General features: G+C 40.1%; 2 protein-coding genes across 2 annotated transcripts in view; one reads left to right on the top strand and one right to left on the bottom strand.

The window, feature by feature from the left end:
• The window catches only part of LOC137256571 (WD repeat-containing protein 75-like), a 31137-nt gene extending 21024 nt beyond the window's left edge, over positions 1-10113 (top strand). Inside the window, exons 14-19 of the mRNA XM_067794438.1 lie at positions 172-263; positions 2613-2699; positions 3902-4134; positions 5331-5468; positions 5893-5984; positions 8777-10113. Coding sequence (XP_067650539.1) covers positions 172-263; positions 2613-2699; positions 3902-4134; positions 5331-5468; positions 5893-5984; positions 8777-9011 — 877 coding nt within the window. The 3' untranslated portion in view covers positions 9012-10113. The remainder of the gene's footprint in view (positions 1-171; positions 264-2612; positions 2700-3901; positions 4135-5330; positions 5469-5892; positions 5985-8776) is intronic.
• Positions 10114-11193: 1080 nt separating this feature from the next.
• LOC137256093 (uncharacterized) lies at positions 11194-14135 on the bottom strand. Its single transcript, XM_067793792.1, has 2 exons — positions 12648-14135; positions 11194-11329 (listed from the first exon to the last, which is right to left on the bottom strand). The coding sequence occupies exon 1, from the start codon at positions 13963-13965 to the stop codon at positions 12694-12696; it is 1272 nt and encodes a 423-aa protein (XP_067649893.1). The 5' UTR covers positions 13966-14135; the 3' UTR covers positions 11194-11329; positions 12648-12693.
• Positions 14136-15774: the final 1639 nt, after the last annotated feature.

Here is a 15774-nt window from a genome sequence, read left to right as displayed (position 1 = left end):
GATTTCAAGGTAAAAAATATCTGTATTATTTACCTTAAAACCTTACTGTTTTTATGCCACTGTTAACAATATTCCAGCGTTATCACTGTAGGGGACATTTTACCCATGTGAAGAATTGAATCAGTGCGACTGTCAGTGATGTGTGTTTCAGCCAATGATGATGTGTTTCAGGCAAGTGTTGTTCGGCCGCAAGTCCTGCTGTCACCTGCTAGTGGCCACCACAGCTTGGCAACTCACAGTGTGGAACCTCCTCACATGCTCAGGTCAGAAATACTTCCGATGTGAAAGTGTTACAGGCACAATATCACACCACGCTTCTCTGAAAAAACATAATACATTTCTCTCAGTAACACTTACTGTCAGCCCTCAGGAAATATACCCTATAGTTTATTCAGAAAAATTACAAAGCTTGAAACCTGTCTTAACAGGCACCCCATGGGATTGAAGTATAAGGAGCACCTTTAGAATTCAGCACCATAATTTCTCGTGAGGATGTTCTCAGCCGTAGGTCACATGTCAGTGAGACAGGCAAACAGTTTGTGAGAACCTGTTGGACGCGAACCCGCAAACTTCAGATTGCTAGCCCGACAGCTAACCGACTGATCTATGCCCACATTGTTGCACAATGTTCAAATTTGGCTAGTCATTCCTGTGACGTCACGGAACTGAACGGAAAGAGTCAAATTGGTTGCTGACAATTACGAAGGTTACGGGTAGACTTGGTGTCTCGGGCTTTCGATCGACTGATAGTTGCCGAATGGCCCCAATATTATTTGGCACAATCGTACCATTCCGTAATCTGCAAGGTAGCATGTTGTGTGGATTGTGCCGATATGGTTCGAACTGAAAACGGTTGAAGACATCAGGCGTCAGACGTCGATTTCAAGGTGGATGCATGATTGACGTGCGTGTATAATAATCATTGTGTGCTTTCATGACAGAAAAGTGTTGTAGGGAACACAGTAAAGATAATGTGGATCGCACTAAGGAATGAGTGAGACATGGGCATGTCTAGTGATGGCACGAGAGTGAATTAGACTTCGAATCATTACTGAAAATATGTAGATCTAGAGGACAAAGTTGGATTTTGATGCTGATTACCATTAGCCCAAAATTTCTACATTAACACATTTCATCGTTTGGTTTCTGTAATGACATGGCTGGTAGAGATGAAACATCAGTGAGCGGAGCTTGTAGGCACTCACTGAGCTTGACGACCTTGTTGCTATGCCGGCGTCATAGGGCATTGTTTAAAGAATGTGCTTTTGAACAAAATCACATGCAATTACGTAAAATAGTATTATGACGTGTCTTTAAACGTTGTGGTGCAGTATTCTAAAGTTAGGCCAAATATAATGCTGGCTCAGACTGGGTACCAGATTAGTCAGTGACGATGATGTATCAACATTGCTGCCATTTCATCACTCACTTTAAAACAGTTAATGCAGTCTCCCAGTGTTTATAAATCATAAGGCGACAGTCACTACTTCCTAATTATCTACCCGTGAAGGTCCCGGGCTAGAATAGGCCTTCAGCAACCCATGCTTGCCATAAAAGGTGACTATGCTTGTCGTAAGAGGCGACTAACGGGATCGGGTGGTCAGACTAGCTGACTTGGTTGACACATGTCATCGGTTCCCCATTGCGCAGATCGATGCTCATGTTGTTGATCACTGGATTGTGTGGTCCAGACTCGATTATTTACAGACCGTCGCCATATAGCTGGAATATTGCTAAGTGCGACGTAAAACTAAACTCACTCACTCACTCCTAATTATCTAGTGTGCCGAGAGGAGTGTATTTGTTCATGTGTCTTTGATTGTACTGCTCATACCCGTGCCGGTTTAAACAGTGTTAATTACAGTTGAAATTGATTGGGAAAGTCGTGGCAGAATACAGAATAGACACATGCCAGATTAGACAATGTTTTAATGATAAAAATATCATTGTAAAATGGCAGGACCAAACTTTTATGCTGGTTTTGACAGTGTGTCAGATTAGACATGTGCCAGTATTGGCAGATTTCACTGTATTTAGATTACATTATTGAATTAAAACATATTAATGAATTAATGCAACCTTGCAATAAATCGACTCTAGCGCCCTCTACAGGACAAACATAGTTTCAAGAAAACCCCACAGAGTTATGTCACTTGGATTGCTCTTTATGAATTTCTTATGCACTACTTGTGGTTGAGACCAGTTCAGGAGACAGTTTTTGATGTACCAAACAATTGTTTACATTCCATACATGGCAAGTATTCCCAATTATCAGTTATCAATTTCAGGCAAGTTGTAATCAATAACAAGTCTTACATTGCATCAAAAGGAAGCTCTATATTGTAGGCCAAACTATTGTTGAAAATATGTGACATTCTGCCATGTGTAAGACAGTGTAACTGAGATATTTTGATCGGTCTTGTCTTTTCTGTAAGTTATTTGTTTTTCCTGTTAGTGTGTATCCTTAGCTAAAAGCTGTTGCCTATATATATGTATACAAAATAGGAACAAGACAAGATCTAATTTGATATTGCTGTAAACAGTGTAAAACCACAATCACTCACGGTACTGTATTACATTGAATATGAATAATTTCCTATTATTCCTTTCAGTTCAGTGGAGTGTGTCTATTGGGGCAGTGGTGCTAGTTGATGACCCGCTGACCAAGTACATGGCTGTGTTCACACACAATGGTGACCGTAAGTATCACACCTTGCTGGCAGCAGTGCTTGCAGTGTTCTAGGGTGGTGGGACTTGGCCGGTGGTTTAGGCATTCACTCATAATGCCGAAGACCCGGGTTCAATTCCCCATGTGGGTACAATGTGTGATGCCCATTTTTGGTATCCCACGCTATTATATTGCTGGATTATTGCCAAAGGTGGTGTAAAACTAAATTCCCTCATTCCAACACTTTCTGGACTTTGACAACAGAAACTTTTCATTAGAACCTCCAGAATGAATCAGCTGATGTTCTTCTCTAAATTTTTATGAAGCAGTGTTGATTATTATGAAGAACGGAAACAAACTTCCAAGGATAATCAGCAGTGGTAGATATTGTGCACCTATGAAGATCTTGGTTACAGCTGGTCTTCACCAACCACGCTTGCTGTAGAGGCAACTAAAGAAATCATTTTTCAGGCTTGTGGGTGACACTTGTCATCGTATTCAAGTTGTGTAGATCGATGCTTATGCTGATGATAATTGGATTGTCTGGTCCAGGCTCCGTTATTTACATATCACCACCATGCAGTGGTAGGGTTGTTGAAAACAAACAACCATAACAGTTATTCTTTTCTGCTTTGAATATCAATACTTGGTTGACAGAGGCAGAATGTCTTGTCCATATACATTTATTTTATGGTTGTAACAGACTTTAATAAGTGTATGAAATAAGCCAAAAGCCCATTCAGACATCAGGGTTGATAGCCTCAAAATGTTACCAGCCCAAAATGGTTTGTATCAGACCAGACACCAAGATATGGCAAATTTAATCAGATGTATGGAAGATCTAACAGTTTTACTTGGGTAACTGTAAATCTCGCCTGTCCATCAGAAAACTAGCCCATCTCAGGCAGTTGGACATGCCTAATTTCATACTTTAATATTGAATCAAATAGTCGACAAAAACCAGAGATCCTGATTGTTTGCTTGAGACCAGATTATGTAATGACAGCCATATTATACAGCAGTAATTCTTGTAATTTTAGCTGTAACAAACATTTGGAAACAGAATGTCTGGCCCATACGTGTATTTTTACATGAATATATCACAGAAATGTATCACCAATATGGTAAATTCTGTGAGCTCACCTACTTCGGATTTGTAACAGATATCCTGTAGTAACGTTGAAATATTTTTCTCGTGTTTCTCTTCAATATTATTTGATGCTTTTTTGACAGTTCATGTATTTGAGCCAGCAAATTCCCAGCCAGTCTTCACTCAGACTCAGGTTTCAAAGAAAGATGTTGTCAGTGCTGTTTTCATACCTCACAAAGAGGAGAGTCCTTTCAGTGCCAAGGGGAGACTACTTTGGCAAAGACAATCACAGCTGTACTTCATGACAAAAGAGCAAGATCTCCTTACAGTGCAGTATGAAGCCAATGAGGACAGCACTGATGGGTACAGAAAGAAGGTAGGATTTTACAGGGCACAGTTTTGAGTTTGTGCACAGAATTGATGGCCACAGTTGGCTGAGGTTTGAAAGGTGTGGACCCGTGAAGGTACCGGGGTAGAATAGGCCTTCAGCAACCCATGCCTGCCATAAAAGGCAACTATGCTTGTCGTAAGAGGCGACTAATGTGATCTTGTGGTCAGACTTGCTGATTTGGTTGACACATGTCATCGGTTCCCAAATGCGCAGATCGATGCTCATGTTGTTGATCACTGGATTGTGTGGTTCAGACTCGATTATTTACAGACTGCCGCCATATAGGTGGAATATTGCTGAGTGCGGCGTAAAATAAAACTCACTCACTCATTTACTCACTCACTTGAAAGGTATGACAAACGTCAGTGCAGAGTTGCGGCCCTTGGGTAGGGCCAGATTCCCAGGTTTAGTTTCTTGGTTTGCCAGTCCTCAGACAAGAGACCTTCATCGCTGGGGTTTACTACAACTTTATGCAGTGACATGTATCTGGAATAACTGCTGTGTTTTAGAAGTCCCAGTCTCACTGACTGAGATGCCAGTGCAAGCTTGATTACATACTGAAACAGACCTGTGAAGGTCCAGGGTAGAATAGGCCGTCAGCAACCCATGCTTGCCATAAAAGGCAACAGTAGTTGCTATAAGAGGCGACTAACGGGATCAGGTGGTCAGGCTCACTGACTAGGTTGACACATGTCATTGGTTCCCAATTGCACAGATTGATGTTCATGATGTTGGTCTCTGGATTGTATGGTATAGACCTGATTATTTACAAACTGCCGCCATATAGCTGGAATATTGCATAAAATAAACTCACTCACTTACTGAAACAGCTACAGTGATCATGCTATTAAAAGTAAACTACCTTGAATTTCACCAAGTACATAAACTATTTCACTGCCTCGATTCATAGAACACATGCATTGTCTGTATTACTGATGATTTTTATGGAAAGCATGTGCAATGTGAATGCCCACCTATTCCTTAAAATTATGTACAAAATTATTGATACTAGGAGCTATATAAATGAATTATTGTTATTATTTTTACCATTATTATCCCAGTATCATGGATCTTTGCTCATGATCTCAATCACTTAATTTACCGTTATGCTTGGAATATTGCTGTGTGTGGCATTACAGTTACAAATAAGACACATCCTAAACGACTCTTGTTGTTTTCAGACTCCAATTAAACAAAACCTTCCCCAGTCAGCCCTTAGCCTGATCATGTCAAAACACAGGAAGTCTGCAACCAAGGATCGAAAACAGGAGCACATCGATATGTCTGTGGGCATCAAAGAGACACAGTTCATTCAACAGGTATTTCACTCATATAACTATCGATGTATTAGTACAACAAACTAAGCAGTAATACCATTCGACATGTCAGGTTTGCTTTGAGGCTAAAGTGTTTGCCTGTCATGCCAAAATTTGGGTAAGATGTGTGAAGCCAATTTCTGGTGTCCTTCATCTATTTGCTGGAATGTTGCTAAAAGTGGCATAAAACCATATTCACTCATTCCCAATCCAGGATTGAAAGTCATCACATTTTTTTGCTTTGAAAACTTTGTTGCTTTGTTATGGTAAACTGTTTTGAGATAACAGAAATTGTGTTGATGGGCTAGCATTGAGTTTTCATAAATGTTCCATGGCTATGATCTTTTTAATTGTCAGATTTGTAAATATTAATTAAAGTCAAAATGCCTCCAGGACATTAAGTGAGAAATTGAACCTGTTTCCACAGATGGGCAACATGTCTGCAGTGGCGCAGCCTCCACTACCAGACTTGTGCCAGACATTCCTGGAGACACGCCTATCTAAAGGAACCAATCCCAGGTACGTTTAAGTGTTGATGTTCATATCATTTTAGTGCCAATAATCCTTGAATTTCAGGTTTTTTGTGATCTCTGGATGATTCACCTGGGGGTATTAAAATAGACTCCATCCATGCATGTGTCCATCTGTCTGTGTCTGTGTCCATGTACAGTTGTCTTTTCTGGAGCAGAACTTTAAAACCGTTCAGTATGTCTTTCCCAAGCTTCACACATATTTAGGTCTGGTGGTGAACTTGTGCCTTTCGTTAGATTTGGAATTCTGAATTACATATTTTTGGCGTTTCCATGGCAACAGTTTTGACTCAAATTGGTGGTGCTGCTCTTTTCTGGAGCAGAATTTTATACTGTTTCTTCACGAAATTTCATACATACGCATATCAAATGGTGAACTGGTGCCTTTTAGTCATTTTGGAATTCTAATTAATATATTTTGTTTGTGTTTCCATGGCAACAAGGTTGGTTTCAACTGAAATTTGTGGTATTGCTCCTTTCTGGAGCAGAACTTGAAAATCTTTCAATACTCTCATCCACATATCTATATACACACCAGAGCATTTGACACAATCATAACTTACAGACATGTTCATGAAGAGTATTTTGCCATTGCAGAGTATGTTGACAACTTTGTCTTCTTGTTTTTCTTGCTTGTCTCAGGATCCAGTTACTGTAGTATACTGTTACCATGGTTACTGTATTACACGGAACTGGATATCAGTGTTAGTCAGAAGGATCCGAGTTAAGATTGACCTTTAGTAACCCAGTGCTTGTTGTTAGAAGTGACTTGTGTGAGCCCCGTGAAGATCTGGGTTAGAATTGATCTTCAGCATGCTTGTCGTAAGAGGTCACTAATGGAATTAGGTGGTAAAGCTCGCTGGCTTTGCGACACATGTGATCATGTCCCGATTGCGTAGATTGATGCTCATGTTGTTGATCACTGGATTGTCTAGTCCAGACTCAATTATTTACAGACCGCCGCCGTATAGTTGGAATATTGCTGAGTGCGTCATAAATCTAAACTCACTCGCTCACTATTGTTGAAGTAATTTGATTGTCTGGTCTGTCCTTAAAGGTCACATGCAACAAAAAAAATCAAACATAATTAAAACATAATTAGCACTTATTCATGACATATCATATACAATGATGCTTGTTAAAAAACAAATTAACACAATTGTGGTACACTCGCGGTTCAAAAGTGCAGTATTTTGTACTTGGGCTTACTTCCCTGGAGTCACTCTCTGGCAGACCGAAACCAGTCATAGCGGATGGGTGTGCACTCAGGTGTAACGACGGCTTCCGATTGGTTGGTTCATTTGCTGATACGCTGAGGGCTCATTGTGTGTACAGAAAGATGATCTGTTTGATGGGCATTTTAGAAGTATGGCGAGTCACAGGAAAGTGAGATTCTTTAAGGATAACAACTTCCTTTATTGTACTTGATGCGTCGTTTCAGTATGGATTCATATACCATTGTCAAACAAAATAATATACACTAGAGTGAGTGAGTGAGTGAGTTTAGTTTTACGCAGCACTCAGCAATATTCCAGCTATATGGCGGCGGTCTGTAAATAATCGAGTCTGGACCAGACAATCCAGTGATCAACAACATGAGCATCGATCTGCGCAATTGGGAACCGATGACATGCGTCAACCAAGTCAGCAAGCCTGACCACCCGATCCCGTTAGTCGCCTCTTACGACAAGCTGAGTCGCCTTTTATGGCAAGCATGGGTTGCTGAAGGCCTATTCTACCCCGGGACCTTCACGGGTCTAATATACACTAGAAGAAGCTGTGATCCATGAAGAATGTATATAAAGATGTTGGGTTTTGTAAATTTGCGTTCGATCAAATAAAAAATCTCGGTAGATATTGTGAACTACTGCTTGGCTGGAAACTGTCATTCATCCAAGTACAAAGCAGGACTTTGAAACTGACAAGAGTTTGCACCAGTTTCCGTCCAATCCAGTCATCCGAGAAAAATGGATGAAGTTTGTTTGCAACCCACAGACATAAAAACATGTCATGTGTACAAGTATCACACCTGCCTGATTAGATAATGTGGCAGAGACAGGATTCTGGTGCATGAATCATAAATCAATTTATTTTGTTTATGGCGTATAGCCTCATAGGTGTTAAGTTCAAATTGCATGTGGTCAGTGATTGAAGCTGTGTATTGCATATTGTCTTTAGCAGACAGACAGGCAGACACATAGGTGTCAGTAAACCAGACATTGAGCTTACTCTGTGACAGAGGCTGCTCACCACAATCAAGTTTTTTTATGTAACGAGCAGATTATTTATTTGTTTATGTGCACAACGAAGATTAGACTACTGCTCACGACCTCATACCCTTTGCATGCATACTGTTTCAATTTCCACGAACCTATTCACTGCGCATGCGTTATGAGTGCAGCACAGCACAGGGGTTGAAACCACTTTTTCCCCCCAGCACCGGGGAAAATTTAGTGAATCATTTTAACTCATATTTCACGAGCTTTTTTCTTTTGCATTTTTTTTCAAATTTATTGGTTGAATTGGCATTTTTGATGATTTCTTTCGGTACATGCCTACCAAAAGGTATCAGAATCTGCAAAGTTGTGTTTTACGTTGCATGTGACGTTTAATTATTCACAGGCTACCATGATATCACTGGTACATTGTTTACTGTGTGTCATTAATGCACAAGATCAAAAGCATGGATGCATGTCTCGCTTAGCGCTCATGTTAATATGAGAAAATGATACCCTTCCTATGTGAAGTTTTTCCCTGACTGTCTGTGTTCGTCTTTTCCAGAGCTGAAGCAATCGATGACGAAGATGAAGACGACATTGATGATATTGACGGTGGACTTCAGTTGAACATTAAGGCTGATTCCGACTCTGATATGGAGGTCACCGAAGAGTCAAGGTCACTTTCAGCAAGAAAGGAATGTAGTGAAAATATGTCTCAGCCTGAAGTGGACACAAGAGACCTGGATCGTGCACTGGGAAAAGAATATCGGTGGTTTGAAAGTTTATTAAAGCCATGAAAAATATGGATGTGCAGAAGATATGGGAACACATGTGTGAATGAATATTAATTGTCTGTCATGCATGGGTGACGCCTGTATTCATTGTGCAGTTGTCGACAGTGAGGTAGCACAGTGGTTAAAGCATTCTCTTGTCACTCTTAAGACCCAGGTTTAATTTCGCCCATGGGAACAATGTGTGAAGCCTATTGCTGGTTGTCCCCTGCTGTGATGTTGCTGGAATATTGCAAAAAGCAGTATAAGACCCAATTCACTCTCTCTCTCTGTGCTACTCGTGAAGGTCCCGGGATAGAATAGGCCTTCAGCAACCCATGCTTGCCATAAAATGCGATGACTTGGTTGACACATGTCTTCGGTTCCCAATTTCGCAGATCAATGCTCATGGTGTTGGTCACTGGATTGTCTGGTCCAGACTCGATTATTTACAGACCACTATAGCTAGAATATTGCTGAGTGCAGAGTAAAACTAAACTCACTCACTCACTCTCTCTCTCTGTGTGCTATGTCCCATGTGGATGTTGTCTTGTCAACCATCCTTGTAAGAAGCAATAGCAATGCTGGGTGGTCAGTCTCGCTGACTGTTTGATGAATACAAGATTTTTGCATCCATACTAATGTTAGTCACTGGATTGTCGGGTCCAGACTAGATTATTTCCAGTCTACTTGTTACAGCAATATTGCTGAACAACACTGCACATCCAGAAACAATGATAGTCCAACTGGATAGGTAATTAATTTTTTCTGCCGATTCTTTGGTCAACAGACAAATTCTGGTGGAAAGATGGGTTATCATTCTGTAGGAGGATAGATTCCCAGGGCACCATGCAGCTGACCATGAGCTCAGTGTAAGATTTTGCTGCAAAGGTAACTGGTAACAATCACAGATGAATCTCACACCACAGATGCATCATGAACACGCTGACATGGTCCACTTGCCCAGAGATGAGAATATATGACTTGATCACAGTCAAAGATTGTTTCAATTGAGAATCCTGACTTCTCCAAGTGGTTACAATTCATTATTTGTGTGAATATGTAAAGTATGTATATAATATGTACAGAACAAAAGAGACAAATAAATCAATGTTATCTCAAGTGTAAACGATGTTGTTATTGAGACCAAGCCTGCTGGAGTTTGTCCTGATGCACCTCTATACCTCCTGTTGTACCTGAGATGAGAAGGATGTGGATTGTGGTGGTCCATAGTTTCTTGGTACCTGATAATGTTATCTCAAACACTCACTCACTAACTCTAATATACATTGTGAAGATGAGTGCAATGTACTCAAGCGTTGTGGAGATACTGTAATTTACTCACAAATTGTAAATATAAATGTCATGTACTTATACATTGTGGAGATACTGTAATTTGCCCACTCATACACTAACTGAAGTGGTAGAAATAATTGTAATGTACTCATACATTGTGGAGATAAGTGTAATGTACTTATACACTGAAGATGTAAGGGTATAAGTGTATTGTAAATATAAGTGTCTTGTAAATATAAGTGTATTGTAAATATAAGTGTATTGTAAATATAAGTGTAACGTACTCATGCATAGTGTAATTTACTCACTAAGTCGCATAGTGAGGACATTGTAGTGTAAAACCTGACTACAGTTTTAAATCTGCATTTCTGTGAGGCTCACACCTGTTACTCTGTAGATACAGATTGTTAACCTTTCCACCCACTCACTCACCCACCTACCAGAAATATGCATCACACACTGTGCCCATGAAAATAACCGGGTCTTCTTTGCCCCCACCTTTAATGGTTTTATGAGGCAACCAAATGTAACGTAGCCCATCCCGTAAACCTTGACGATGTACATTGTTGCTTGTAATGTCAATCATAGCATTGTCTGCTGAGTGAGTGAGTGAGTTTGGTTTTGCGCCACTTTTAGCAATATTCCAACAATATCATAGCCGGGGACACAAAAATTAGTCTCCGGAAGATTCAGTTATTGACATGCCTCTGTTCAAGGCGAATGCACTGTTCAAGGCGAATGCAAAGACGGACGGACGCACGCACATACTCACCCACAACCCCATAGACGCACCTTCACTTCACATTACGATAGTGGTTCATTTTGCCCCTTTGGGATGAACAGACACAATGCGATTAAAATCGAGCTTTACTATGAATTTGAATGTACTGATTACAAACGTATATATGTGTGTATTGTGTTGAATGTAATATAACCTGTAAGTAGGTTTACACATTCAAAGAGGAACGACTACCTTAATCTTTGTCCTGCAGGAAACACGAATCGCCCGGACTTGGACAGGGAATATCACAGGCAGCTGAAGACTTGCACTATGTAATAATGAAACCGTAGCCGTTTAATACATGCATGTGCAGCAAAAGAAACAAAAACTTCGAAAAGATGAAATCTGATAAAAGTAAGCGTAAAGTAGACTCTCCCTAGAGTTGCGTGCGTTTCTTTTGCTGTTCAGTATATTTGGCTAATTGTCAAGACGGAAAGTTGTAAATGTCAGAGGAATTCTGTTTTGGGGGTTAAAAAATTATAAAAGGACCTAATATGGACAGATGACCGTGTTACCCAGGGCTTCACATTTGCCATATAGAAATACATAATCATATGTTCAAACTGAAACGGTTCCTGTGAGGTTATTGTCTTATGGTGTTAGGGAATTAAATCACAATTGCAATTTTACAATGTTAATTCTCCCAGATGCAATAAGTCCATTGTCGAAACAATCGTATTTGAATGTTGATCTGAAAATGCCGAAATTGTACGCTCCGTAAAGTGTTTGAAAAACAAAGTATAATGCCATAACGTTTTCTAGAAAGAGAAAACATTTGTTAAAAGTATTTAAGTGTCTAACTGAAAATGCTGCAATCACAGGCTCTATAATATTTTTTAAAAACAATGCTATTTCTTGGCAGAAGTAAGCAGTTTTAAAGCAAAGAATCCCATAACTTAGAACACTTCAGCGACGCTGTGATGAGTTTCTGGCCTTTCAAGAATACGATTTTCTCCTAACTAAATCTAGGAACTCATTTTTGAAATTTGACTTTAAATGTCATCGTGGGCTAGATATTGCAAAGGCATTTTGATGAAATGATCATGAAAGAGTTTCACATGTCAATAGTGTTTAATAGAGATAATGTCAAGCTCGACCTGAACACTCGACTACAATGTCTCGACTCTTTGTTGTACTATTTATATACGCAGATGGTTGTCTAACGTTTCAATTACTAATATTAATAATAATATAAACAGAAAATGCGTAGATGGAAGTATAACACATTCAGTTATAATTAATGACGTGGATATTACTGAGGTCTAGACAAATCTCAAGTCTAGACGAAAGAATGGGGATTAGTTTTATTTGTTTAAGTGTTATGCTTACAATGTAATTAAAGATGGAGATAGATAACTGGTAATTGTCGACATGCCCTTCTAAATTGTTATAATTACATCAAAGATTCCTGATCAAAATGTTACAACATAAGCCATTTAGTTGAATTACTTTATACAGTTACTCCTATTCTACGAACTTGTATTATTTTAGCGAGTATTGTACACGGGTCGATGGCATACAAACCAAAACAAAAGAAGAATGTCACGCCGTAATGCAAACGGAATGATGCTGGCGTTAAAACTCACAGATGGAGACTGTACCGATGGAGCTGGAGACTGCACACAATGATCTTCAAGGGACTAAACAAATAGACATGAAGGAATCAGCATCTGCAATGATCTTCAGTCTCCGGTGTGTGGAGTGGTCATTTGGTTTTCGGACAGAACCAACCGAGTGGATGACTTCGACCTCCCCGCCAATGGAACTGCTAATATAGAGACTGCCGTTGTAGAACTGAAAATTTCGAGCCCTGAATTCCAGCGGGAGGACATCCTTGGCACCTTTTGCTGCTTTGTTGAGACGCAGTTTCTTCAACCGTCGACCTTCGTTGAAATACAGGACGTTATTCCTTACATCCATAGCCAATGCTTGGATCGATGCTCCCATCATTACATTCGTTAACATGTTCACCATACCAATTCCATCATAGCGAACACTTACGATATTTGTACTCATGGAAACGTATACCATCTGCCTGACTGGATCTATAGCGACTGAGTAAGGAAAGGCGCCTCTTAGTTCTGCAATCATTTCCAAATCACTACCATCCACGTTCATTCGGTAAAGAGACTTTGAAGGCTTGTATGTGGACATGAACACTAGCCGCCTCTGCCCATCCACCGCCATTCCATAGGCAACAACGCCACGCCGTATAAATGTCTCACTTGAACTGTCGAGATCGAACGCTTGGATTAGGCCAGGATCTCTAGAAGACACTAACAGTTTATTGGTCTGTGATACAAAGGCCACACTCAGCGTCTTCTTAACATCAATGAAGGGATACGGTTGGACAGTGTTGGAATCTAGGGATATTTGATGAGGCGCGGCGTTGAACGGGAAAATAAGAAGCCGTCGTTTCATTTCTTCGTCTGGAAAAGCCGGCGTTGGGGTTGGTTTTGTTGATAGGGGATGTCCAGGCCGCAAAGAACCCTTCTTACATCTGCACAAGTTCAGCTTATTTTGTGTGGTGTCTAAGCGATCATTCAGTGTCATGAAATTAGCATGCTGTTCTACCGTCTTTTGTTCGTTCTGCAACACCTTCAGCTTGAGCTCCTCCAAGTCAGATTCCGCTGTCACAAGTCTGTCTTCAATCCGGTTCTGCAGTCCCAGGTCAGGTTGATTGTCAGCCAGTTGTTGTGCCAAAGATTCGACCTTTCGATCTAAACTGCTCAAGCGATCCTTCAGCTGTCTAAATTCGTTAAGAACATGTCCATTAACTGTGGAATCTTCCATAATCACCTCGGACATTGCTTCTCTTACCAAGTCTTTGATTAAGGGGGGAACAAAGTCAGCCTTTAGTTCTTCCTTCATGGAGAGTTCGGACATTTCAAAATTGTTAAGCATTTTAGTTTCAATATCAGAAACGGTACCTTTTATCCTAAGAAGTTCGCTGTCCAGAAGTCTCAGCTGGCGGGTGAACACAGATGAGCTTTCTCCCCCAGTATCTTTCCCATTGCATCCTGGGATGGACGTCAGAACCAAACAGACAATACAAACAAGCTTGGTACAGGACATGTTCATGCTTAGTTTACAGCCCGAGGACAACTACTCACATTAAGTAACACAGTTTGGCTTGTTCAAACTAGTGTACTGAATTCAGTAAACACTTTGACCTTGCATAAAGAGCTACGGCTGCTAGAAAACGCCCATGTCGATTTGGCAGCTGTAGTAATTTGACAATTATTCTGCAATATAGGGATTGTAACCTTTCAGACGTGTAGTGGTTCTTATTCACTACACCTGCTTTATGACAGCCAAACAGGCTCCTTGTTACAGTATATCATGGCGTGTTAGCTAAATGTTCTTGAGGAAAGCTGAAAGAACACACAGACGTTGTCTCAGACGTTACGTTTTGAAAGTTAATCAATTAGAAATCAGACTAACTTAATGACTGTTTAATGTACATCCGGTGATTATAGCAAATACAGACAGTTTGTGCACTTTCACCTCTTTGTAACAGTGGTCTATCTTCCAAACAAGGCCAAATCTGACAAGTGGTCTTCACACCAAGAAAATGCTGTTTTTCTTGTATTGTGAGATGAATGAAGAAGGACTGAGTTCCCTCTGAGAAAAAATAATTTCACTGTAATATACTTTAAAAGGTCAGCACATTTCCTTATCAGCCAGGGACGTAGATTTCATTATGAAATCCATTTTGGAGCTAACACGAAACAGTTGGCTTGCTACGCGCCTGCCAGTCTCGACTTCAGTGTTGAACATAATAAGAAGCTTTCAGATGCATCCTACTGTGTGTGAAACAATGTAATACACATACCACAGTGTCCCACACTGCCACATACAAAACACCGTTCAACACTGAATAGCCTTGTAACATAACAAAACGCTTTTCAACGTTGAATAGCTGTCACATAACAAAGCGCTTTTCAACATTGAATAGCTCTGTAACATGACAAAACGCTTTTTCAACATTGAATAGCTCTGTCACATAACAAAACGCTTTTTAACATTGAATAACGCAATGGGTAAGTGTTCCACAATGGATAACAATGCCACAAAACGTAACACTTTTGCACAATACAAAACACTGCCACGAAACATAACACTTTTCCTAAACGAGTAACACTGCCACGAAACAAAGAACCTTTCCACAATGCAAACACTGCCACGAAACACAACACATTTCCACAATGAAAACTACTGCCAAGAAACATAACACATTTCCACAATGAACATCACTGCCAAGAATGAATAACACTGCCACAATACATAATACTTTTTCACAATACAAAACACTGCCACGAAACATAACACTTTTCCTAAACGAGTAACACTGCCACGAAACAAAGAACCTTTCCACAATGCAAACACTGCCACGAAACACAACACATTTCCACAATGAACAACACTATCACGAAACATAACACATTTCCACAATGAAAACTACTGCCAAGAAACATAACACATTTCCACAATGAACATCACTGCCAAGAATGAATAACACTGCCACAATACATAACACTTTTTCACAATACAAAACACTGCCACGAAACATAACACTTTTCCTAAACGAGTAACACTGTCACGAAACAAAGAACCTTTCCACAATGCAAACACTGCCACGAAACACAACACATTTCCACAATGAACAACACTATCACGAAACATAACACATTTCCACAATGAAAACTACTG

This window comes from Haliotis asinina, chromosome 11 (assembly GCF_037392515.1).
Source record: "Haliotis asinina isolate JCU_RB_2024 chromosome 11, JCU_Hal_asi_v2, whole genome shotgun sequence".
Taxonomy (NCBI): domain Eukaryota; kingdom Metazoa; phylum Mollusca; class Gastropoda; order Lepetellida; family Haliotidae; genus Haliotis; species Haliotis asinina.
Note: the sequence above shows the minus strand (reverse complement) of the source record. Positions and strands in the feature narration are given on the sequence as shown.

What these genes read in the sequence shown, in the direction of transcription:
- LOC137256093 (XM_067793792.1), bottom strand. Translation starts at nt 13,965, where the DNA reads ATGCTTAACAATTTTGAAATGTCCGAACTCTCCATGAAGGAAGAACTA.